At 55.7% G+C, this 25,690-nt stretch overlaps 1 protein-coding gene across 2 annotated transcripts in view; it reads right to left on the reverse strand.

Moving 5' to 3' along the window:
• Positions 1-25,690, reverse strand: part of PDE2A (phosphodiesterase 2A) — a 61,868-nt gene that overhangs the window by 32,490 nt on the left and 3,688 nt on the right. Inside the window, exon 2 of one of the 2 annotated variants that reach the window (XM_054576230.1) lies at positions 18,182-18,243. The exons of the other annotated variant lie outside the window; for it this stretch is intronic. Coding sequence (XP_054432205.1) covers positions 18,182-18,243 — 62 coding nt within the window. The remainder of the gene's footprint in view (positions 1-18,181; positions 18,244-25,690) is intronic. 2 annotated transcript variants of the gene reach the window in all.

Below are 25,690 nucleotides of genomic sequence, written 5' to 3' on the forward strand. Positions count from 1 at the left end.
TCCTTATCGCGAGGCACACACCCTCGGCAGCACACGGCGCTGGCTGCACAGCCGCCGGCCTTCACACCTTCACAGAAACACCCCAGCATGCCTTCAGACACCCTCCCGGTACATGCACAGGTTCACATGGGGGCAGCTATTTCCTCACAGATTCACACGGCCAGGGCTCAGAAACCCCTGCTCACATCACATACATGTAGCCTACTGTTGCCCTTAGAGATCGATCCTGCAGACTAAAGAGGGGAGGAAGAGCTGATGCCTCATACAATCCTGAAATAAAGTCTGCCAATCCAGGCTCCTCAGCCTGGGGCTCCCAAGGGAGGGTCCTAGAAGGCGGTGGGTGCGGGTTGGGGCCTGCTCCGGACTGGAGATCCGGGGGAGGAGTTTGGGGAGGGGTGGCCGGGGAGCAGGGGGTGGGCAAGCCAAGCACGGAGGGGCCCTGCCCTGCAGTCTGATGTGAGTGGGCTGTGGGAGTTGGAGGGGAGGGGCCAAGGTGATGAAGTAAGCCCTGATGTCGGGAGGGGAGAAACTTTCCATAGTCACAGGCTTGGGACAGTTGTGTCCCCATTTGACAGATAAGGAAACTGAGGTTCAAAGGGAAGCAATGCCCTGTCGGTGGTCAGCTAGCCAGTCAGGGCAGAGCCAAGTTCAGAATCCAAGTCTCTGGATCTCCAGGTCCTGTTTGACTCCTGCTCTGCACCAGACACCCAGTTCCCTCCCCAGGGGGCTTAGAGAGAAGTCTGTCCTTTTTTCTGATTGGTGGGCTCCTGGACCTGCCCTTTATTTGGATTGGGGGATTCTCTGACCTGTCCTTTACTGGAATTGGTGAGTGCTTGTCTGGCCTTTGTTCTGATCGGTCAAATTTCTGTGACTCTTCAGGCTAAGGCAGGGATGGGAGAATGGGATAGGAAACTTGGGGAGAGTTAGGGCAGCAGCAGGGAGGGGGAGTCACATCCAGCCAGAGTGGACTGGATGCAGACAAGCCAGTGAAGCCTGGGGCTCTCTGCCTGTCATCCTTCTGTCCATGCACTTCCTGGCCCCGCCAAGCCCATCCCAGGAGTGGGGGGCGCTGGGTGCAGGAACTGCAGATGGGAAGGGTCACTTCATCTTTGCCCTCTGAGAGTCCTCCTAGACTTGCTCAAATGCCGCAGCCTCTCTCCTGAATCGTCCACAGATCTCAAAGCAACCTCACCTCCAGGGCATCAACTCTAGGAGGAAATAACTCAAATATCAAAGCCTAGGAGAGAGAGCAGAGCAGCTGCCCCAGAGAAGGGAGGAGAGAATCAGTGGGGAGCAGCTGAGCATGGGAAGTGGGGAAATTCCCCAATGGGAGGCACAGGTGGGGAACCAACAAGGCTCAAGTCAAGGGCTGGAGCCCCAGCAGTGTTAAAAAGAAGAGAAAGGGAAAAGTTCAGATAGAGCCATACTACTCTCGTGCACATGTACACATGTCACACATATACATATCACCATGCGCACACCGCTGCCCAAATACATGCACACACCCTCACGCAAGCATGCACACACACGAATAACAATGCACCCATATATAAAATGCACACACAAATTAGCTCTTAGCATGCGCACACACACACAACCCAGGCTCAGGATGGGGTGAAGGAGGTCACACTTCCTGCCTTCGAAGCTTCTTTGAACAAACATCAGTATAAATGTCAGCATAACCAGGCAATTTCCCAGACCACGGGGGAGAATTTGTGGTGTGTGGAAACAAGCAGCGATTTCCAGTTCTGTCTCAGACAGACTACAGAAGCTCTGTGTGGCCTTAGTAGACCCCTTTCCTCTTCTGAGGCTCAGTTTCCTCAGTCAAAATGAGTCCATCCAGTTCTGCAATGGATAGCTCTATGGCCTTATGCTTTAATTCAACATGGATGGATAGATGGATGGATGGATGGAGCCTTCCTGCTTTCCCCAGCTCCCCGCCTGTGGCTCTGTGGTTGGAGGCAATGCCACTCAGCACCATAGACAGTGCCACCCCTACTCACTAGGCTTCCACCCCAGGTACTAAGAAAGGGAGCCTGTTCTGTTCCGGAGGAGCCAGAGTTCCTCGGGAGCCAGCACTGGGTCTGGATCAGCATTTCTGCACTCGTCTGGGCAGGAGAGGGTCTGAGCTAAATTACTTCTAACTCCTTAATTCCTAAGATCATATGAAGCCAAAGACCTTGGCCTTGTGCCTTCTGGTGCCACCAGCACAGGGACTAATGCCCTTCTTATGGGTTAGTGTCACGGTCACAGCCTGCTTTCCTGTTTTGTCCCCATGGGTTCCTATGTCTTTCCCCACCTCCATTAACTACCTATTGCTCTCCCTGCTGCCTAGAACCACCCTTCCCTCTCTGGACGGAAGCCTCACAGTGCCCCGCATGGTGGCCTGGAAGAAAATCAAACATCAAAGTCACATCAAGTCCAATAGTCAAGTACCCAAGACTCAAGTTGTGTTACTGGGATGGGCAATACATACTGGTTCTTCCAACTCTGCTTTTGCTAGGCCCCTGTGGGGCCTTGGCGGTGGGTGGGGGCTCCTCCCGGGGCTTTGGTGTCCACTCCTCTAAAAGAGGGGCGGTGGTCCTTCAAGATCCTCCAGGACCTTGGAGCCCCTCTCCCTCTCTAATCCTCTTTCCTTCCCTCTGGGGCTGTGTGGGTCTCTCTCTTAGGCTCTGTCTCTACATCTCCTGTGAGCACATCTCTCCTCTCTGTGCCTCCCTCCGGCGACGTCCATCTCTTTCACAGGCTGTCCTCCTGTCTCATCTCCAAGAGCCTCGATGTGTTTTCCCACCTCCGACCCTCTCTCCTCTCGGGGCTTCTCCTGCACACTCCTTCCCCCACCCACTCCTGCCTGTCCTGCCTGCTCTGTCCCCAGACCTCCAAGTAGCCACCTTGAGAACCCATGGAGAAAGAGCCTGACCCAAGATGTGCACCCACAGAATGGGAGAACCCCAGAAAGGCAGCCCTGTTGGGAGAAATGAGTTCCAAGGCAGATGCCATCTACACTCTTTTGTTTCCTGCCTCCCACTCTGATGGGCAATATATACCATCTTGTATCTTCCCAGAGTACAGAGCCTTCAAAGGCAAAGGAGCAAATCTGTCCTTGTGCCCAGCATGCACCTGGCTCTAGCAATCCAGGATGACTGATGAAACTCCCCAAAGAAGGCCTGATAGGGACCAGGCCAGAGCAGCTCCCTTTGGCTGGGCCTCAGACCCCAGCCTGAGCCCAGGCATCCAAGCTTATTCTGTGACTCTCCCAGCCTCCCAGCCTGCTTAGCCCTATAGACTTGGAGACTCTACAAGGAAGTGGGAGAGGCAGCCCCTCCCCTCCCGCCACCCACGTTTGCCACCTGCCCAAGGAGCTTGCTAACAGACATGGTGCTTTAAATACTCAGAGAAGGCCTGCCCAGGAATACTAAGACCTTACAGCTTCAGATCTCCCCTCAACCAGGCAGAGCTGGACCAGCAGCTGGAGAATAGAGCAGACAGGCTTGGCGACCCTCAGAGGCCGGATCTGAAGGAACCAGGAGGGAGATCCAGGGCACAGCTGGACAAGCTCAGATGTCAGTGTCCTGCCTGCATGGCTTTGGGAAAGGGAAGGCACCTTTCTCAAGGGCTCACTGTGTGTGAGAAGTGTCCACTAGTGGCTCTCAAACTTGAATGTGAGTCCCTGGGGGGCTTGTTAACACGCAGGTCGCCGGGCCCCGCCTCCCCCGAGTTTCTGGCACAGTGGGTCTGGGATACGGCCACACATTTCCATTTCCAAAACCCTCTTAGATGACGCAGATGCTGCTGGCCCAGAGGCCACAGCTTGAGACCCAGGGACAAGCACTATCTCTAATCCTTCTACAAACCCGGGGGCGGGGGGTGCCTGCTTGCCCGTCCCATTTTATAGGGGAGGAGGTTAAGGATCAGGGAGGAGCAGCCTTGCTCCAGTGAGAATGCCCATTCTCTGGCAGCAAGTCCATGAGGAGCCTTCTCAGGGGAGGTCCCAGAGGAGGGTACTGAAAGGAGGGCATGAGATAAGATACTGAGGCCATTTGGTGGGACAGTGGGGTCCCATTGGGGAGCAGGGCACATGGAAGCGGCCACTTAGAGTCAGGGAGCCCAATCCTAACAGAAGGGCCTGCTCTTCCCCCTCGTCCTTTCCAACCTTCTCTTCCTCTCCTTCCTCCTTTACTTCCCCTCCCCTCCGCCCCTTCCCTCCCTCCCCGGACCCTTCGCAGACTCCAGCTTCAGTTGTTACTCCAACAGGGCCGCGCCTCCAGCCTCGGAGCCACACTGGAGACACGTGCACTGTAGAATACACCTGAGCCCAGTCCTGGCGCCCCGCCCAGCCCTGCTGAGTGTCCCCCACCCCTCTAACGAGTTCATCCCCCGCCCCAGCAGTCACGACTAGTTCCTCCCAGGTCCCTCACCCTTTCTAAGCCAGTCTCAGCTTCTACTTTAGCTCCTCCTGCCTCCTCCAAAATGCCTTTCTGATTGTCCTAGGGCCCCCCTGGGTCTCTCAAGGACGAAGTTTGGGGGCGGATGAGTGATGAGAAGGGGAACGCAGTTGGGGAAGCAAGGAACTGTGTGAACACTTGGATCTCTGAAACCCTGACTCACTGGGATCCCTCGGTCCCTAGCACAGGGGGAGGGGTCATGAAAGGAGGGGTCAGATTAGACAGAAAAAGGGAGGCAAGAGCCGGGTGTGGGGAGGGGGAAATGGCCCCGGGGCGGGGGAGGGTGGCAGACCTCGGCTCAAGGAGACCAGGACAGGCTCAGGGCTCCTCCTGCCTCTTCGGCTGCCTCTCCACATGGCAGAGCCCATAGTGCCTCCTTCCCCATCGCCCATGTTCTCCTCCATGCCACTGTCCCCTCCCACGGCACGTCACCAGCACCCCCCTCACCACTGCTGTCCCAATCATCTTGGTCACTTGATGTCCCTCCTGTCCTAGGCTTTTGGCCAGAGGTGCATGTGGGCAGAGTTAGGCAGCCACAAGGAGGCGGATATGAGCTTGCTGTGAGTCAGTCATACCACTAAGGAGAAGCTTAAGCAGTAGGAAGGGGTGAGCTCCCTGTCCCCAAGAGCGTGCAAGGAAGGAGGCAGGGGTGGGTGGGCTGCCAGGTAGTCCGTGCCCTGGGGAAAGGTCTTGGTGAGCTTGGCTCTCCCCAACTCTGTCCCGAGCTCTGTTTCTGTCTCTCAAGTCTCCCTGGGTTCTTCATGTCTGTCCCTTTTGCTATCTGCTCTTCTGTGGTATGTGTCTCCCACTGCCTCACTGCTTGGTCCCATCACTGTAATTGGCTCTATCTACAGGGCCTGGCCCATCCCAGCTGCTCCCCAAATCCCGGGGGGGGGGGGAGGGGATGGAGACAGTATGAGAAAGAGACTGTGACAGGCAAGAACCAATTCAGAGGCAGAACAGACAAGAGTGAAGAGGAGACCCTAGGGACAAGGGCTGGGGAGTGTCATATGGCCCAGGTCATAGAGCCTCCCCAGCCCTGAGAAGAAGACCCTGAAGACAAAACCAGAGTTGGAAGGAGTGGGGTCCACCCTTTCCCTCTGCACTGGCTCCTGGCCCTGCTCCTCTCCCTGCCCCTGCAGGAATGTGTGAGCACTTTTATTGTTCCTAAAAATAGCCCTCTGTATTGGGGGTTGGAGTGAGGAATCTTCTGGGCAGGATTCATTTCAGGCATGCCCTGCCTCTGGGCTCCCATCCACTATGTCCCCCGGGGTGGGATCCTCTACGAGTTGCCCCTCGCCCCTACCCACAGCCAAATGTGAACCTGTATCCCTCCCTTGCACGAGACTGCCATGGCTCCTCGGCCCAAGGAGACTCAGTGCCCAGGCCTTGTTGGGGGCTGTTTGTAAAGGTCTAAACACCTTGACAGCACTACTTCTCTTCCTTGTGCCACGCATGATCCAGGCTCCCTGGCTCTAGCCTCTTCCCCACTGTCCACCCTTACTGCCCCCACCCCCAACCTCTTCATCCCTCCTTCCTCCAGGCCTTGGCTCCTCCGTTTCCATCTCCTGCACTGAGACGTCCTCTCTTCTCCCATCCTGTCCTTCCAGGCCTGGCCCTAGTCCTGTTCTAGCGCCCTGTCCCTGCTGTGCTGTTCCGCAAGCCTGGTCCTGTCCTCCAGGGTTCGCCTCCCCTGCTCTGTTCCTGGGAAGATCCAGAAGGGTCTGAGCCACAGGGGCCCTGAGCAGAGGTTGGCCCTGAAGCACAGCCCTTCCCCAGGGAAGGGGACATTGGTGGAAAGACGCTACAGGCTCTGGGACCCTGCACCCTGCCCTGAAACCTGGGCGCTACTGGCCCCTCCGTCTCCCCTCCCCAGCTTTGGTTTTTCTCCTCTGCACCCTAGGCCTAGAATGTGTCTCCATGTCAGTCTCCAGGGCATAGCCGATGCAGTGTCACCTCCTCCTTGCCTCCATTTTCTAGATGGGAGAACTGAGACACAGAGAGAGGAGGTGATGGGCCATTGAGCCCACCAGAAGCGGGTCATGGGCCTCGGCCACGCTGCATCAGCGATCAGGGTGCCCGTCCACGGGGCTCCAGAGGCACGGGCAGGCTCCTCATACAACCTACCACCCCGTCCTCCCCGCCCTGGCAAGCAGCTTGGCATCCAAAGTTATTTGCCTTTGGAGGGCCCAGGAAGCCAGAGAATAAACATCCGGAGTCTGGAACTTCTCCATACTCTCTCTCCTCGTATCCCAAGGATCCGGGAGCCACTGGGTGTACATACGCACACACAGAGCCCGGGGCTGGGTAAACATGTGAGCCCAGGAGATTGCATGGATTGTTGTGCCTGTGAATCTGTGGAGATCCTTTAGAAGCTCTAAAGATGGCCTGAAAAGATGATGATGCCCACCGCCCCCCTGCCCCAACCACAGACCCTATATTAATTTTGTCTTGGAACTGAAAATTAAAATCCCTTTTGCATGCCTTCTTTTGACTGCAAAATTCTGGGTGTGCTCATCAAAACTGACACACTTATCACAACTGACCTTTTCTCTCACTTCATGGGAGCTCCTACTTTTCTGGTGACTTAAGCACATGCGTGCCGTGCCCATCAGTCGTCCATAAATCAGGTCCCTAGGTGTCATCATGCGACCACAGCAGATGATGTCTCTCGGGTCGCTAGGAGAATGCCTGCGTGAAAGCACGTGTGTCTGTGATTCTGCAGAAGAATGTGTGTGAGAGCGTAGATGCGTGAGCACCCCTCTGTCCACGTCGGTGCCTGAGCCATCTGCACGGGCAGCGGCTGTCATGGCCGGTGTCCATGTCTGTGTGAGCCTTGGTGTGTGCAGTCAGTGTGTGGCTGCTGAGGGACTGTGAGTGCGCCCGTGCCTGGTTTTGACTCCAAATGAGCGAACGAGTGTATGGCCGAATGTCGCCATCTGGCTCTCCTCCCCCGCGGACCCCCATCACCTCAGCCAGACCTGGGCTCACATCCCTACATTGCCACATGTCAACTGCGTGGCATCGGACAAGTCTTTTAACCTTCCTGGTGCCTTCTTGCAGCACTGCTGAGAAGGCTGAACTGGGACCATACAAGCCCTGCCTAAGCTGGCTCCCAGCAGGGCACCCGGCCACCTCTGCGCAAGTTAGAAAGAGTTGACCTCAACCCCCAGGCAAATGCAGCGCCGAGGGGCAAGGGCCAGCGGTGGGGTAAATGGGCTGGGGGTCAGTGCCGCCCCACGTCTGTGCGAGTCCTGGGCGAGGTACAGCCTATGAGGCTAGAAGCAGCCGCTGTGCAGGGGACTAAGAAATAACAGCCCCCTTTCTTCCTGCGCCCACTCCAGGTGCGCAGCCTGGGACTAAAGGGCCTCTGACACTGGGGCTGGGGTGGCCATGCTCCAGATGAGGCCCTGAGGACACCCGCCCTCTGAACTTCCCCTGGGGCTCTGTCCCCTCCGCGCATCATCCACCCTGCCTCCCCAGACCTCAGGAGAAGGCCGTCCTGAAGTCACGAGGGGGACTGAGAAGACCTGGGATGCAAAGCCCGGCAAGCTGGCGAGGCTCAGAGACCCCCTCCTCCCCAGCCCAGCTCCCATGGTCGGACAGGGCGACTGACACATAGAGAAGACCAGGGACCCTCCCGGGGCACAAGGAACCTGGCTAGCTGGCCAGTCCACACTTCTGTCTCAGGACCTCTCTTCTATAGCTGGAGTTGGGGATATTCAAGCTTTGGGCTCTGATGGCTCCAAAATGGAGCCCAAGGGAGTGGGTGGGGGGTCCCGAGAGACAGGCACGTCCAGACCTGTGCCCTCAGCTGTTGGCATCCACCCCCATTCTCCCGACCCAGGCCAGATCCCCTACTGGTGTGATTAACCAAATTATGAGATTTTTTTCTTAAGTAAATTGCATCAGTCTAATTGAATGAGGCTGCAGGGGCCTGGGCTGGAGGCTGACAACGGGTGAAGAAGGCAGGAGCCTGGGAGGGGAGGGTGTGGGAGCAGGTGGGGGTGGGCTGACAACGCCGAGCAGGAGGCGAAGGGGCGTGGACACGAGGGAAGACAACACCACGCATTCAGCACACCCTCTCTGCACACTCACTAGCGTCCCTATCACCCCAGTGCCTGGGCCGAGGGATGTGAGGAACCGGTGCTCCCCAGGAGACCAGTGAGCATTTGCTTAGTGCCAGATATTGTTCATTTAAAAGCACTCTTTCATGTAATCCTCCCAACAGTCCCATTTACTACTTGAGGGAATTGAGGCTCAAAGATAAAATGATTTGCTAAATGAGAGAGCCAGACAGGGCTGTCTGACACCACAGCCCCTGCTCTTGCCCGGTCCCCCCGGCGTCCCCCTGGCGTGCTCCCGCCCTGCCTCCAGGAGGCTTCCCGGCCGGTTCAGAGGGAGGCCCGCTCCAGCCCGGACACACTGCGGCCCCTGTCAGGCGTTCCTCCTCGTCCACGCCATGCGGGTCAGCAGCCGAGGCTGGGGCTAACCAAGCATGGGTCACACACCCCCCTCGTCACCTACAGCACACCCATGACCCCCGTCACTCCCATACAATGTCCCACTCATCTCCCCAGGACAACACACAGAGACGCGATCGCCGTCAGCTTCGCATGGCATGTCCTACGTACTCAGTGATACACAGCCATTTCACGGTGTCCACAGCATTGCACATCACTGGCGTCACAGGGCCACACACGATGGGACCGCCACTATCACCCACACGCAGAGTGCCCATCCTCAGTGCCATACACCCTGTTCCCCGTGTCCACAGTGTTGCCCTCACACAGCATCACCCACACAGGTCCACGCTGGCCCCGTGCTGGACTGTCCCATTTCAGTGCCATTCGGGACCTTCTGACCTTAGTAAAATCCACCTTTGGTGAAATGACATAATGTCTGGGATTTACTTTAAAATACTTCAGCACAGCAACCTACACAATGAAAGAAAATATTTGCAAATCGTATATATAATATATTTGTAAAAGTCCTACAACTCAACCATAAAACAAACTGATTTAAAAATGGGCAAAGGACTTGAATAGACATTTCTCCAAAGAAGATATACAAATGGAAACAAAACAAAACAAAACACGTGAAAAAGATGCCTCACATCACTAATCGTTAGGGAAATGCAAATCAAAGCCACGATGAGATACCATCTCACACCCATTAGGATGACTACTATCAAAACACACACACAAACACACACACACACACACACACACACACACACAAAATAGCAGGTGTTGACAAGGATGTGGAGAAATTGGAATGCTTTTGGTATGCTATTGATGGAAATATAAAATGGTATAGCTACTGTGGGAAGCAGTATGGTATTCTTCAAAAACTTAAAATAAAATTACCATATGATCCAGCAATTCCACTTCTGGGTATATAGTAAAAGAATTGAAAGCATAATCTTGAAGAGATATTTGTACATCCATGTTCATAGCAGCATTATATACAATAGTCAAAGGTAGAAGCAAACCAAGTGTTTATCAATGGATGAATGAATAAACATGTGGTGTGTATGTGTGTGTGTGTGTATACACATACACATTCATACATATATACACATACATACATATACACATACTCATACAATAAAATATTATAAAGCCTCAGAAAGGAAGGAAATTCTGGCACAGGTGACAACATGGATGAACCTTGAAGACATTATGGAAAGTGAAATAAGCCAATCACAATAGGACAAATGATTCTACATATATTAGGAGCCTAGAGTAGTCAAATTCATAGACAGAAAGTAAAGTGGTGGTTGCCAGCATCTGAGGGGAGGGGAGCTATTTAATGGGTGTAACTTTTTTTTGCAAAGTCAAAATGTTCTGGAGATTGGATGCACATCAATGTGAACTTACTTAACATTACTGAAGTACTCACTTAAAAATGGTTAAGATGGTAAATTTTATGTTATGTATATTTTACTACAATTTTAAAAAACATTTTCAAATTAATGGAAACAAGTCTCTGTTAAGTAACTTTTAATATCAGAAAAATATAACTCTTATGGAGAAAGAGAGGGAGAGAAATATCAATGTGCATGAGAAACATTGATCAGTTGCCTCTAGCATGCACCTGACCGGGGATCGAACCCACAACCCAAGCATGTGTCCTGACCAGGAATCAAACCAGCGACTCTTCAGTTTGCAGGATGGTGTCTAATTAATTGAGCTACACCTGTCAGGATTTAAAATTTTTAAATAAAGTACTTTAGGAAAGAAAAATGAAAACAAGGAGGAAGGAACTAAATGTATTCATATCTTGGGAACTGTTAGATTTGGGTGATGGGCATATGGCAAGTTTATTATGTTATCCTTTGTATTATTGTGTTTAAAATATTCCATATTCCATACTAAAGAAATGTTACTGTCCTTTGACCTCACACCGCTTTCCAGTGCGCCTGCCCCTTCTCTGCACCCCTCACATTCAATGCCTCGAACGCCTGACTATGCTCTGTCTCTACCCCCCTCCCACTGTCTGCCCAGGCCATCTGGCTACTGACCCCACCTTTTTTTTAATCCTTACCCAAGGATATGCTTATTGATTTTAGAGCAAGAGGAAGGGAGAGATACTGATGTGAGAAAGAAATATCGATCAGTTGCCTCTTGCACACGCCCCAACAGGGCACGGAACCCACAACGTTTTGGTGCACTGGATGATGCTTCGTCCAACCAAGCCACCTGGCCAAGACCCTGACACAAGCCTTGTCAGACAGACCTGTGCACAGGGCCCAGTCCAGCACAACTGCCTGGTCAACCTCACCTCACTGTGCAGTCATCTCCCTCTTCCCTCAAATCTCTCCCCTACCTCACTCCTGGGCTCCTCCGCCTCCATGGCGGCTCCTCCTCTGTCTCTTTGCTGCTCCTTTACACACTCCCGGTCTAGATGACTGAGTACGCGGGGCTCGGGGATTGGGCTCCGTCCTAACCTCTCCCTGGTCACCCCATTCAGACCCATTGTTCAATAAGCCAGCGATGCCTGCCATCTCCCAAATATACCCCAGCCTGGCCTCCGCGGCCTCCTGGACATCTTCGCCTGAGTGTTTGACTTATGTCCAAATGAGTCTCTTCGCTTCTGCCTCCTTGCTCTCTCCCATCCCACTAACTCTGACCTTCCCCCAGTCTTCACCCATCTCGGTAACATCTCCCCCATCCATCCCTTGGTTCTTCCAGTGAGAAACCTGGGAGCCGTCTTCCATTTTCCCTCTGGCTCATCCTCTTGCTTATCAGCAAGCCCTGTCATTTCTACCTTCAAATATCTCCAAAGCTCATGAATTTTTCTCCAAGTCTCTGCCATTCCCTTAGCCCGGGTACCACTGCTCGGGATGCAGTAGCCTCCAGCTTGTCTGCTCGCCTCCTCTCAGCCCTCCCAGCTCGTCCATCACAAGCCTTCTGCCGCCAGAGCAGTCCCTCAACATCATAAATTGAAGAGTGTCGCTTCCCTGCCCGAACCCATCGGAGTCTTCCCATGACAGCATCATACACAGGGCCAAGTGCCCACATTTCACATTGTCACAACCATCACACACAGCATCGCACATTCAATGTCTGGCTCAGGGTCACACGGCATCACACACCTTTGATGTCACTCCCTGTCGCACTCTCGGTTGCACACTCAGCCTCACTATGTGCTTGAGTGACACGTTCGGCCTCACAGTTCGATGTCAGGCACTTGAATCACAAACTCAGCACCACACCTGTGATTGCACAGTGCCATTCGTCTGTGTTTACATCATGATCCTCATGATGTCACACCGACAGTGTCACACACTTGGTATCACTCAGCATCACAAAATCAGAGTCACACAGTATCACAGTGTTATACAGTTGGCGGCACACCCACTGTCTCACACAGTCTTTGTCAAGTGGTGTCACACACTTGGTATCGCTCGGTGCCACACCAGTGTCACACACAATGACTCACTCCTCTCCCCTCGGTATCCCATGATTGAGGTCACATAATTGATATCGTATGTCACAAGCTCAGTGTCACACACTCAGAAGAACACCCACTGCCCCACAATCAGTGTCTTAGTGTCACCTCGACATCATGCTGGGTCCCACAAGCTCCCTTCTCCCCAATCCTACAAGGCAGTCGCCAGAGCTGCTGCCCCATGTCAAGGTTGTTTCCTGTTGTTGTGCTCAAAGTCCTCAGCCACTGCATGTTCCCAAGGATTTCCTGTTGTCAGGGCTCCCGTCAGGCCCGGCCTGGCCTAGGATACCCAGCCCAAAGCCCAAGAGGTGACCAGCAGGAACCCTGGGCCCCTCTGTCCCTCATTCTGGCTGGACCCGTGGGATTTTCCCCCATTCAGTCAACCTCGCCCAGTCTCAGCCTGTGCTCCCGTGTTCCCAGCTTGTCTTGGCCCCGCTGAAGGGGCTCTGGGCCCTGCCACACTCTCAGAGTGCCTAGACCTGCGCTTCCCAGGAGGGGCATCATGGGCAGCCTGGGAAAAGCTGACTACACTTGTCTAAATAGCCTGGGACCAGAGCTTAGCTGGTCTAGGGGCTCGGTCTGAAGCTGCTGCGAACCAGAGGAGGGGGACAGACAGTGGACGGGGAAGAACAAAGGGTTAGGGGGTTAGAGAGTCAGGGAAGGCTTCCCAGAGGAAGGCAGCTGAGAGCTGGAAATGAGAGGAAGAAGAAAAGGCACCCCAGCTAGGGGCACCAGGCAGCAGCAAAGGCTTGGATGCAGGACCTGGGAAGAACAGGGCTGACAAGGCTGAAGACAGGCACCTGAGAAAGGAGAAGTTTATGTTGCAGGATTTGGAGAGAAACCAGCTTCTCTCCTCTCCTCCACACCAGCATTCAGATTCTGGCTCCAAGCAGGAGCCTCGGGGCACGCCCTTCCCGCCCTGCCTTTGGGTCCCACACATTGCCCCCAACAGCTGCCAAGCCCCCTCACCTCCTGCCCCAGGTCATCCCGCAGGAAGGACAAGCAGAGGCCAGCACACGCTCCCCACACGGCCTGAGATAAATATTTCCCGAGAAACGGAACTTGTTCTCTCTGTGTTTACAGCCAAGGGCCAGGCAGGAGGGTGGGGGAGGGGCCAGCCAGAGGAATCTCATCCTGTACCCAAAGCAGCTGGCCCAGCACTGCCTCGGACTGGCTGTGTACCTCTCAGCCAGTCCCCAGGTCTCTCTGAGCCTCCATTCCAAACCCGCAACAGGCCGGACCTCCCTGGGCCTTGGCCTGCCCGCTAGCCTTGCCTAGTTTCAGCCAGTGGCTTCTCTGGGTGTTGTCTCTGGTGTTGATGCCTACTGTTCAGACTAGCCTTCTCTGATGACAGGGCCTGTGTCTGCCCATCTCTGTCCTGTCCTCAGTTAGTTGGGGATGTGAACAGATGGATGGACAGCCAGACAGAGAGACAGGCTCAAGTGGCAGCTGAGACTGCCTCCCTGTCCCCAAGTCCCCGCACACTCCAGGCCTGTGCAGCCCAACAGGTGCGCACAGACAGATGGCAGGGCGTCAGGGCCCCTGTGGATGCCAGATGCTATGCTGAGTTGTTGACAGCCGCTCCCTTGGGGCCATGGGGCATCACTGAAGCCACTTGCTCCTGATGTGCAGAATCCAGGAGGAGGCTGGCACATCTGCCCATTTGAAGCACCCACTCAAGACTTTTAAATACGGACCCGAAAAGCCCTGCCCTCCAGCAGCCCTTGCGGGCTCATCCCAGTGCTCCCTGCCTAGTCACCTGGGCTCCATTGACACGTTGGCCCCTCTCCCAGAGAGACCTGGCAGCATGTGGCCCGCAGGCCCTAGCGCAGTCTGCTCCTTTCACCTGCAAAGCTTTTCTCCACCCCCACAGCAAGCCTACCTTACAACATCACCCAGGCTCTTGGCTCTACCTGCCACTCTCTCACCATGCTGGATCCACTTATTCACCATCAGTGACCTCAGCCTCAGCCCAGACTCCGAGACCCAATGGTCTTTGGCCCAGGATGCAGGGCGGAGAGGTGTTTGGAGCTGGGCTCTCAACACCGGGCCAGCCTCCCACAGCCCCTTGTAGAGCTGGGTCCTTTCACCAGGCTCCCCTCTCTGCTGCTCCCAGCCCTGCACTGGTCCTTGTTGCCCTCGGGTGTCTTCTCAGAAGCTCACCACATGGACCAGTCTGATGGTCCAGCTAATCTCTGGCCTCATCAGTCAGCGGCTTTGACACTCCCCATCCTTCAAAGTTCCAAGGTTTCCTCTGCTGGGGAGTCTCCAAGGCTGCCACAAATCCAATCACCTCCATCTGTGAGCTACTCGACCCCCCTCACAGTCATTCTCATTCAATCAATAAACATCTATTGAGCATCTACTACATACCAGGCTTACGCCAGGCCCCACATAGGCCCAGGAGAGACGAAGGAGACAGCCTTGGTTCATACCACTCAGGGTTTATAACTTCATGGGAAAGGACATATAACCACATAGGGTAACAAGTTACCTGACTCTAAGCTCAGGGAAGCTTCGGGGCTGTGAGCGCCCAGGAAAGAAAAAGAGACTGACTTGACCTAAGGTGGAGAGAGCAATCTGAGAGGACTTCACAGAGGCGGTGGCATCTACTCTGGGGCTTGAAAAGGGAGTAGTTTGGGGGGTCGGGGGAGTAGGAACTCCAGAGAGAAGGGTTGGTTCAAGCAAATGCAGGGAGACCAAGGAGAGTCGGTGTCCTGGGGAGTGAGCACTGCCATGTCCTGGGCTTCGGGATGAACATGGCAGGGCCCAGCAGGCAGGCTGGTAGTGCCACGCCAAGGGGTGTGGTCTTTACTCATCCCATGGGCAGCCATGGAGGAACCAGCACGGGGCAGAGCATTCGGGTGCTTAGTGCAGATGCTTGCGCCCTTGTCTGTGTCTGCCTCTCCCCCAGCCAGAGCTCCGGTCCAGGCCCTGAGAGCCGACACTGAGAGGACATGGACCCAGTGTGCTCAGTTTGCTCCATGGGCTGCCTCAGCCCTGACACCCAGAGGAGCAATGACCGTGGCCCCAAAGGAGGATTCCAGGCTGAATCGGAAGAGCCCCGTCCCCGGGCTGGCCGGCAGGCACAGGGGCCAGGGAGCCCCCCGCCCGCCCCCCGCGCCCCGTGGGTGTGCTGAACGGACGACTGCTAGGTGGGGGCGGGTCCTGGCAGCCGTGCTCTCCTGGCTGTCATGCCGCCAGTGCTAAGAGAATATGCGGTGGCCACAGAACCTTTGTGAACCCCAGCTCACAGGTCACAGCCTAGTCCTGGCCCCGAGGAGCTCCCCCTTGAGGGAAGCAGCGGGGTGGGGGGGGTGCTGGCTCCCTCCAAGGACCTGCGGTGGGCCGGGAACTTCCCACGTGCTGTCTTTGTGACTTCTCCCAGCAGCTCTTCGGTGATTAAGTCTAATAAGTGATTATGTCGAATAATGATGGAGCTTCTTTTCCCTGTGACGTGAGGGAAACTGATGATCAGGCTGGTTAAGATGCTGGCCCAAGGTCTCACACTTAGGATGTGGTAAAACTGGGACTTGAACTCATGCCCATTCGACCCCATGGTCCATCCACTTGATGAGGCTGTCTTGTCTCTCCAGCCTCCACCCTGACAGGAGAGCTCCTCATCATCTCCCCATCCCTCTTCCCTCTTTGCCTGCAGCTGTCCCTGTAGTCTGAGCAACACCCTAGAGCTCCTACCCTCTCCAGTATGTCCTTCGTGTGTTGGGGAGTCCCCACGGGTGGCGATCTATCTCTCCCAGCAGGACTGAGCATAAGTCTGGCACTCAGGATGGACTACAAACTGAACCCAGGAATAGAGCAGGCTCTGCCAAGAGGCCAGACAGACAGCTGCCATCTTCTGGGCGGGTATGCGGTTGGGCACGGGCAGGACAGAGCTGAGAGCTGAAGGCCTTGTAGACTAAGATCCTTGGTCTAAAGAGGATGGGCTGGCAGGACCCCGACAAAGGCAAGGTGGACGGAGAATAGAGACAAAGGGATCAAGTGGGGATGGCCCAGGGAGGCCCCATGGCAAAGGTGAGGTTTGGCAGGGCTGGGAAGGAGGGGCAGAATTTAAACTTGCATGGAGCAGGGCCAAGGGCCTGGGCAAAGGGGGCCGTGCAGAGACGCATAAACAAGGAGCCTGGGTGTGGCTCCTCTCTCAGGGCCCAGCTCCCATTGTCCAGGAGCGTCTCAGCTTCTCCAAAGCCCTCTTCCTTCATGGCTTCCTGGGAGGATGACAAATACAGTCTTTCCTGGCGAGTGGCAGTGGCTGCTGAGACACTGCTGGTTCGCAGGAACGCCATCTGTCCCAGCTCTGGGAGAAGCCCCGCCCCACAGGGAACGTCAGGGCCATAAATAAATTAATAATGACTTCCCAGCTGGGGGCTGGGATGTTCTCAGGGCTTGGCCCCACATCGCAGCAGTGAGCCCGCGCTGACCACCTTCCCCGCCCGCGGGCTTCAGGCCCTGTGCGGGCATCTTCCTTCCCCGCCCCACTGAAGGCTGGGAGAGAATGAGTGGGAGTTGGGCCTGAGACACATCTGGGCTCCGCTCTCAGTTCTGCCTGGACTCACTCACTGTGTGACCCCAGCAGGTCTCAGTTTTTCCCAAAGCTGAAAGAATACCAGACACTGCTCATAGGTAGGTTGTGAGGATTAAACAGGGAAGTGGGCCTGAAGCTACTGGCACAGAGGAGGGGCCGGTACAGCAGCAGCCTCCCCTCCCTCTCCCCTTCTTCTCCCCTTCCTCTCGCCTGGCCTGGGCACAAGCGTGGCCTCGTGCTGGTCTTGCTGCTCGGTCCTTTTTACATACCCCTCCTCCATGCCTATCTTCACCACCCCAGCCCGCCCAATTCTGCCACTCAAGGCCCTTCTGGGCACTGAAGATTCCTAAGAGGCGCCCAGACGCATGGTCAGGGGCTGGGGAAGGCAGCCCTCATTTCAAAGGAAATGCACTCATAGAGACTCAGAAATGAACAACAACAACAACAACAAAAAAGCATAGTCCCCGGGCTCAAGAAGCTCACAGTTCAGAGAGGAAGCTGCACAGAGTCGCATAGGAGAGAAAACAGGGCACTAATGGCACAGACAGCAGAATGCCCAAGCGTCTGACTGCCTGGGCAGGAGAGCTCAGAGAGGGAGTGCGAGGCAGGGAGGGCTTCCTGGAGGAGGGGAGGCTAGAGCTGAGCCCAGAAGGATTTGGGTAGCTGAGGCAGGAAGAGGCCAGCAAGAGTGGTTCTGGGGAGGCAGAAATGAGTAAAAGGGGGCCTGTGGCCTGGCGGAGGCTGCAGAGGAAGCGAGGGGATGGGGAATATAGTGAATTTTTGAGCAGAAACGTGACAAGCTCAGGTTTGTGTGTTAGGAAGATCCTTCTGGCAGCAATATGGAGGTTGGGGGCAGCTGAAAGCAGACAGCAGTGAGCTGTCCCGGGGTAAGATGGTGAGCCCCAGACTGAGGCAGGCAGCGGGAATGGAGAAAAGGAGACACATTCACAAAATACTGAGGCAGAGAAGCCATGGGAAATTGTTGGATGAGGGTGGGGAGGATGAGGGAGGAGTCCCAAATGACTCCCAGGTGCCCTGGGCCAATCCTCAGTGGGAGGAAATCTCAGGCAAGAATAGGGCGGGGTGGGTGGTCTTGGTGCAGGGTGACCCTGCACTGAAGGGGGTGGGGCTTGGATTCGGCTCCAGCCTCCAGTTCTCCCAGGGGCGGGGGCAATGCTCAGACTGACCCCCAGCCTGTGCCCCCCAAGCCCACCCGTTCCGCCCTCTGCTGAGCTCTCACCTCCAGTCGGGCGTCTCTACTTCCTGGGGGCACTGGCTCCTGTGCAAGGAGGTCCTGGTCGGCTGCAGAGACAAAAAGGCCAGGGGCTCAGGCCTGCCAGTCCTTCTCCCCAGCCTGCTCCCCAACCCACGCCCCAGCAGACGCCAGGCTTCTTGTCCACAGGCAGCCTCGTCCAGGGAGCCCAGCTCGATTGCACCCTGCTCTCTTCTCATACCCTTTCCTGCTCCCTGCTTCCCTGGGCACCCCTAGCTCTGGCGTATTCTCTGCCTCTCAACTCTGAGAACAAGGCCCCGCTCTTTCCTTTAGCCAGGGGCCCCTCAGTAGTAGAATCTACCACATTTTTACCCTTTCCGAGGCCCCCTCCACTTCTGCTTCTCTCCAGGGAACTTCCCTAGCCCTCTCTAAGCCTCAGTTTCCCCATGTATAAAAGGGGATTTGTAGTATCCACTCACATGTCACTGGGCTGGACTCCCAGCTAGGGTTGCCGTAAATCCTAAATGTATGCAATCGTAAGTGAGCCTGCAACCCCAGCCTGGCACCCAATTGTCTAGGCTCCGAATGGACCCCCCAAACTGTGTCCCATCAGCACCCCTTCCACAGCTCCTTGAACGCTGATGGACACACTAAGGACCGCTCGCTTGATCTCCAGGGCTCCACCAGCCAAGTGGCACGCAGAAGTCCCAGTCTCTGGGAAGCACTGCCCAGGGGCCGGCTGCCCCTCCCCACCCCCACCTGACAAGCATACCCAGGCGTGGGACAGACACAGGCATTGGGATATTCTGAGCCTGGCTTCGTTCCCGTCAGCTGCTGGCCGCCATGCCAGCCTGGCGCGGGCGCAAGGGCTGATTTGATTTGGCAGCCTCGGAAGCGTGTGGTAGGGACAGGGAGGGGGAGAGAGGATGAGACACCCATCCCTGCTAGGAAATAAACAGCCTCAGGCACTCAGCAAGCTGGGGGTAGGGCACAGTCTGCTATGGGGAGCTCTGGGTTCCCTGCCTGGTGCCCCCCTCTTCGCACCCAGGCCCTGGATGCTTGCCCATGACTGCTGGAATCCATGGCTCTCCTTGGGTCACAGGGGTGGCAGTAGCTGCAGCTGGTGTGTGCGTGCTTGTGGTGTGGCTGTGGCAGGGTGTCTGGTTATCCCACGTGTCCCTGTGTCCTGTGGGGGTCTCCCTGTTCAACCACGCCTGCAACTGGGCCTAAGCACAGCCCAAGGATGACGGAGGTCTGTGTGCAGGGCAATGGTCTAGATGTGCCCGTCTCCCAGGGTGACTGTGGCCACGTGGCTGGGCCTCTATGGAGGACTAACTCGAGGCCAGGACGTGACAAGGTCACCCATTGCCTGAGTCCACTGTAGGGCCTGGTGTGCACTGGCTCTGACCTGTTCCTTCCCTCTGTGCGATGACCCTGCTAACCCAGCCGTGTCCGGCAAAGGAAATGACGAGGGCGGAGATAAGTGCCTGACCCCGGGGCCCATCCACTTTGTCCACAAGCCTGTGCCTTCTGTTCCATGCAGCCTCTACGCTGCCTGGGACAGCCCCCTCCCGTTCCCTGAAAGGGGGCTGCAAGTTTCACTTGATTCTCCAACTGCCCCTCACCCTCTGGTTTTCCGCGTCCAGCTTCAAGCGTAGGGCAGGTAGACCGGATGCGAGGAGCCTCAGCTAGGCTTTCGCAGCCCCCACAGTCCCCGCTCCCGCCTACTCCCGCAGTAAGAGTGGGCCGGCTCACCCCTCTCGGAAGCCCAGGTACCTGCACCACCCTGGGACCTGGCTCCACCGCCTGTAGTTAGAGACCTGCTGCTGGGGGGGCCAGGGGTTCTGATTCTTGGACCTCCGGAGTGGGGTCAGACCCTAGTCCCAAGGGGCCCACAGGTCAGGACTGGGCCCCAGGCACCAGCCAGGAGGTCAGGGGAGGGTGGACCCTGCTTTGGGGAAGACGCAATATCTCATCTGTCACCGCCTCCCCATTGTCCCACTGTCCTCTGGGGACCTCAGGGCTCTCCCCACCCAGCCACAGGAAGCTGAGCCCCTCCCGGAGACAGAAGGAGGGAACACTGAAGGAAGGGCTCCAGGACTAGGGGAGACTCAGCCGTGCCCTTGGGGTCACTGAGATGGAACCTAGGCTCACAGGGCTCAGTTGTCACAAAGGGTCTAGCAGGGGTGTCCAACTTTTTGGCATCTCTGGGCCACACTGGAAGAGGAAAAGTTATCTCGGGTCACACATTAAATACACAAACACTGACAAAAACAAAAGAATCTCACAATGTTTTAAGTAAATTTATGATCTTGTTTTGGGCCTCATTCATAGCCATCTTGGGCCACATGCGGCCTATAGGCAGTAGGTTGGACACCCCTGGAATGAAGACAGTCTGCAGAGAGGTCCTGGGGGACTTCCTGGAGGAGGTGTGCGGTACCTCAAAGGAAGAGAACACTAGGTTCCAGGGCAGCCTCCTCACTAGGAGATATAGATCTTCCTCTGGGACTTGTATGTACTCATGTATGTACTTGCATATGTCCATGTGTGCATGTGTACATATCCCAGTCTTGGAGTCCTGAGCTCTGGTGGGTCCCAGGCTATGTCTGCCCAAGGTAGGGGTCAGCCAGGCAGCAGGCACAGTGACAGAGAAGAGAGTAATCTGGGCCAAGAAGAGGAAGGAAGAACTGCTGAGGGTTGAGGAAAGAAGTCTGTCAGGTTGGTCATAACACAGCCCTCAAACCCGAGACGCCTGACGCCAAGGGCAGTGTGCTTCCGAGACGCAGGCCCTACCCCAACCAGCTGTGCAACTTCCCCTCTGAGGATTTCCGCTCTCTGAGCTCCCTTCCCCATGTGAAGATTAAAACACTGGACTTGATCTCCTAGGGCCCTTCCAAGTCTAACTATCTTTTGAGAGAGATTGGCACACACAGGTCAGCCAGAGACAGAGACTATACAAGGATGGGGCAAGAGCCTAGGGAAGCAGAGATGAGAGTGAGGAATGGGAGAACAGGAAGGGGAGAGTGGCTGAGGGAAGAGAGAACCCCAGGGAGGCCCACTATGGGCTGGGCAGCTGGGCAGGGGCTCCCTGCGGGGGTCCCTAACCTCAGGGCCAAGACAGGAGGTGGTAGACAATGGAGCCTTGTGGGTGACAGGCAGCAGCTGTCACCACCCCATCTGCCTTCTGGCCTGTGGGAGGAGAAAGACGGAGAGGTGACAGGCAAGGGCTCTGTCCCCCTAACCTGCGTCCTCCCTCCTCTCTTGCTCTTCAAGTGTTTCAGAGGAAAGGCCGCAGCACCCACGACTGGGAATCAGGAAGCCAGGTTTCAGGTCCTGCTGTGCTGCGTGCCTCGCTCCTGACCTCCATCACCTGATCTGCAAACCAGGCGGTGGCACTGGGCTTCTGAGGAACCCAGCCGGGGCGGGCCGTCTGCAGGGCTGAGGTCCTTCTCTCCAGCCTGGATGTTCCCTCCTAACTCTGGTGTGGGCACTGAGTCACGTGCACAACTCAAAAGGCAGCTAGCCGCTGGGCAGATGGGCTGGCCTTGTGCCAGGCAGGCCCACACCACAGGGACGTACCATTGGTCACCAGCTCTCCAGGCATCCTGGCCTGGGACGCCCCCTTCCTCAAATCCTTCTCATAGCCTCGCCCAGGGCACGAGAAGGTTTCTCTCACCTCGGTCTGCCCTCAAGGGGTGCTGAGGGGTCACTGGCCAGTGCCCATGCTGCCCCTCTGGCTGCCTTGGCCTCTGCTTCAGTCAGAGGCCCTTGTACTTAGGGCTCTCACAGGCAGAGGTCTGTGTGTTTCCGTGTCTGCGTCCAGGAAGTCTTCATGTCCTGTTTTCCTCCTCAGGCCAGGCTGCCAGGGAGGCGGGTGAGCAGGCCTCTCCTTCCTCCACTGTTGACATTTCTGACTTTAGAGGCTGGGAGGCAAGGGCACTCCTCTCTCTGCCATAGTCTGAAATGGTTGAGGGGTAGAGCCAGGGGGATGAAGGGAACAACCTCTTACCCTGAAAGCTTAGGGAGGAGCAGACCTCATAACTCTGCACACACACCAATTCTGTTGTGCCAGGAGAAAGAATGTGTGACCCAGGTTAGGAGGGTCTCATATTCCTCCTAACGCAAGCTCAGCCCTCCCTGGGGGTGCGAGGCCACTTGCCACCTCAAGCTATCTGCCTCCTTTGCTTCTTGTTCTGTTTTAATAGCTAAACATCGACATTAACAAGGCAGGTGGTTGCAGCCCTTCCCAGCAGCCCCATTTAGAATCATTGAATCATCAAATCCTAGAATCCTAGAATGTCTGCATCTTCGGCATCTTAAAGTCACAGAATGTCGGCTCCGCACAACCACGCCTCCACACAGCCCTGGCTGGGAGCTGAGAGTCGTGGATGGCTAGAACTCCACAGACTGACGATGCTCGATTCTGTCATCCATCCATAGAGCTCATAAACTCCCTGGAGATACTGAGCCCAACTTCCTCCTGTTACAGATGAGAAAATGCAGCCCAGAAAACGGCCTTGTGCAAGATTATCAGAGTGGAAGCCAAGCAGGGCCCAACTGAGAGACTGCAAGATGGAACCTTAACATTGTGGTGTTCTGGAAACTGCACAACTCGTCTGAAAGTTACCCTCGGCTCCTGCAACACCTTTGCCCTTCTTCCACCTCTAGCTCTGTACTAAGCTCCCCAAAGAGAGGCAACCATAGATGGGGGAAGTGTGAGGGGCCAACCCCCTCAGGGTGGAGGACAGGAAAAGTCACCAGCCAGAGGGCAGGCTTCCTGGAGGAGGTGCTCTGAACATAAAACCAGAAGGTCCTGGAGCCCCCAGCGTCCAGCTACACCAGAGGCAGAGCTTCTAGGGAGCTCTATCCAAAGTGGGGGGAGCAGTTGAGGCTCACAAGTGATTTTAGAACCATCACATATGTTCAGCATTTTCATAAATTTACATTTTAACTCATTTGGGGATGTATGCATACATTTTTGGATTTGAATTTTTCTTAAATATTACATTTCACAGATTGTTTTAATTTTTGAATCCTGAACCCTCTTTGCCCAGGGCAGATCCAAGTCCCCATGCTCGGCAGGGGTGTCCCACGTGCAGCCCACGGGCCACATGCAGCTCGGGATGGCCATGAATGCGGCCCAACACAAAATCATACATTTACTTAAAACATTATGAGATTTTTTTGGTGATTAGGTGTCACAATGTATTTAATGTGTGGCCCAAGACAACCTTTCTTCTTCCAGTGTGGCCCAGAGACGCCAAAAGGTCAAACGCCCCTGCAACATAACAGGTGGAGCATGGTTCAGGTCTCCCAGTCTCCATTTAGCCTCCAAGCTCCTGCCGTGGGAGGCTCTCCTGGACCTGCTGGTCCTTGGAGGGCCCTGACCCAGGCCCAGGCCTCTGCCCTCGATCTCTGTCCTCCCTCACCCAGTCACCGGGGACAGCATTCTCTCTCTCCCTTCGCCTCTACAGCTGACCAGCTCCCTCTTCTACCCCTCCCCGCCCCCCACCATCCTTGACATTTTCTCGTCTCAGCCTCATCACCCCTTGTCTGGACCACGCTGCACCAGTCACCACACGGGCAGCCCGGCCTCCCCCTCACTCCTTCTGGGCGCTCCCCACCATGGCCCAGGGGCCTCCCTAACACCCAGGTCGAGACATCCTGCTTGGCTTCCAACCCTTTGCCCAGTGCCTGGTTCCCTCAGGAGTAAGTCCAAATTCTTTCACATGGCTCATGAGCCCTGCGCAGTTTGGCCCCTGCCAGCCTCGCCAGCTTCCTCCTCTCCTGATGCTCCACCACCCCCGCCCCCAATCCCACTGACTCAGCCACCCTGGCAGTCCGGGTACAGCTTCACAGAGCTGTGGAACCACACTTTCCTTTCTCTGTCTGTCACCAGCAAGCCTTCGCATTTGCCATTCTCTCCTTCTCCCCATCCAGAACTTTCTCCTGGCTCTTCCTGGCTCAGTTCAGAAATGTTTCCTCCTGGAAAATTCCCAACTTGCCCCTCCCTCTCCCTCTGGGCTGAAATTTAGAGTCCCTGGTTCTGTCCCATCATGGCCCCCAGTTTCTCTCCAGCATTGCCCTCACCGCACAATCTACCCAGGGGACCTGTCTGTGTCCCCTCCCCATCCCACCGCTTGTTCACTGTCAGCCTGGTACCTGGGTCTGTCTACCTCCTACAGGACAAATGCATTATTACTTAGACTTGGGACAATGTATGACAGGACTTTAAGGCCCACTCCACACTCATCTCTACCTACCCTCTTGTCTGGGCACATAGTAGGAGCTCACTTAATGTCCCCTTATGAAGGGCTGGCAGTATACACTGTGTGGCAGGCACAGGCAGGGCTGGGGTGCTCAGGGAAAGAGAAAGTCCCTAGGCTGGGCTGGGGCTTCCTGGAGGAAGCAGCTGGGAGGATCCTCCCCATGTGTCAGTTCTGTGGCAGAAATGGAGGACAGGCCACAGGAAAACCCCAGCGCAGTCCTAGGGACGTCAGAGCAAACCACCACAAAGACTCGGGAGTCTGCAATGAGGGAGATTCAGTGGCCAGGGCCCAGGGTACGGCCACTGGAAGGGCTGGCACTGCATCTGGAGAAGGCTTCCTGGAGGAAGAGCTACATTGGACTATGTGGGGGCAGGGAAAGAAATGAAGATGAATCAGGTTAAAGAAAGCAGAGAGAGACAGAGATATGGAAGAGAAAGTTCTGTCCCTTTTTGCCCTTTACCCCTGAGAAAAAAGAGAGATGGAGGCGGATGAGCAGGAGGAGCTAAGAAGGCCAAGGCAGAATGGAGATAACATCAATGCCAACACCATGGCCAGGGCGGGTATGGATGGCCGGGGCTGGCAGGGAGCAGGTCCCCAGCTGTGGCTGGGAAACATTTCCTGTCTCCTAGCCAGAGGGGTCATTAATAATCATTTGCCCGCCACAGGCAGTACGGAGGCCAGCCAGGGAGCAGCGTGGTGCTAGGGCCAGAGCCCAGCCTAGTGGCCAGGAGACCTGTGTTCTGGGGCCAGCCCTGCCACCTTGCTGTGAAACCTGGACAAGGCACCTGACTTCTCTTGGTCTCTGGTAGCGCTAGTAAAAGGAGTATCTAGAGAGGAAGCTGCCTGAAGTCCCCTGCTCTCCGCTCTGCACCTCAGTTTCCCTAGACGGCAGCTGGCCTACCAACCCTAGAGGGGCTTGTGACGTCTGATGACTGATGGGAGCATCTAAGCTGTGGAAAGCCCAGCTCAGGACACATGGGATGGGCAGTCCCCACCCAGCATCTGCGGAGGGAGCCTCACAGAACCAGGTACACATCAGGCTGGGGGACACAGAGAAGGGAGGGCCACCTGCCCGGGGCCTGGGAGCTGACAGTGTGGCTGGGCCAGGGGGACAGGGTTCCTCACACACAGAAGGTGGGAGCCCACGCCTAGCTATTGGTCACTGCTATGACTAGCACTTAAACTGTGCCTGCCTGGTACGTAGCAGGTGCTCAATAAATGCTTTTAGACAACTGAATGAGTTACTCTGTTAAATTTGGAAAGAGCT

Source organism: Pteronotus mesoamericanus, unplaced genomic scaffold (assembly GCF_021234165.1).
Source record: "Pteronotus mesoamericanus isolate MK-2021 breed Mesoamerican mustached bat unplaced genomic scaffold, CSHL_Meso_final contig_33, whole genome shotgun sequence".
Lineage (NCBI taxonomy): Eukaryota > Metazoa > Chordata > Mammalia > Chiroptera > Mormoopidae > Pteronotus > Pteronotus mesoamericanus.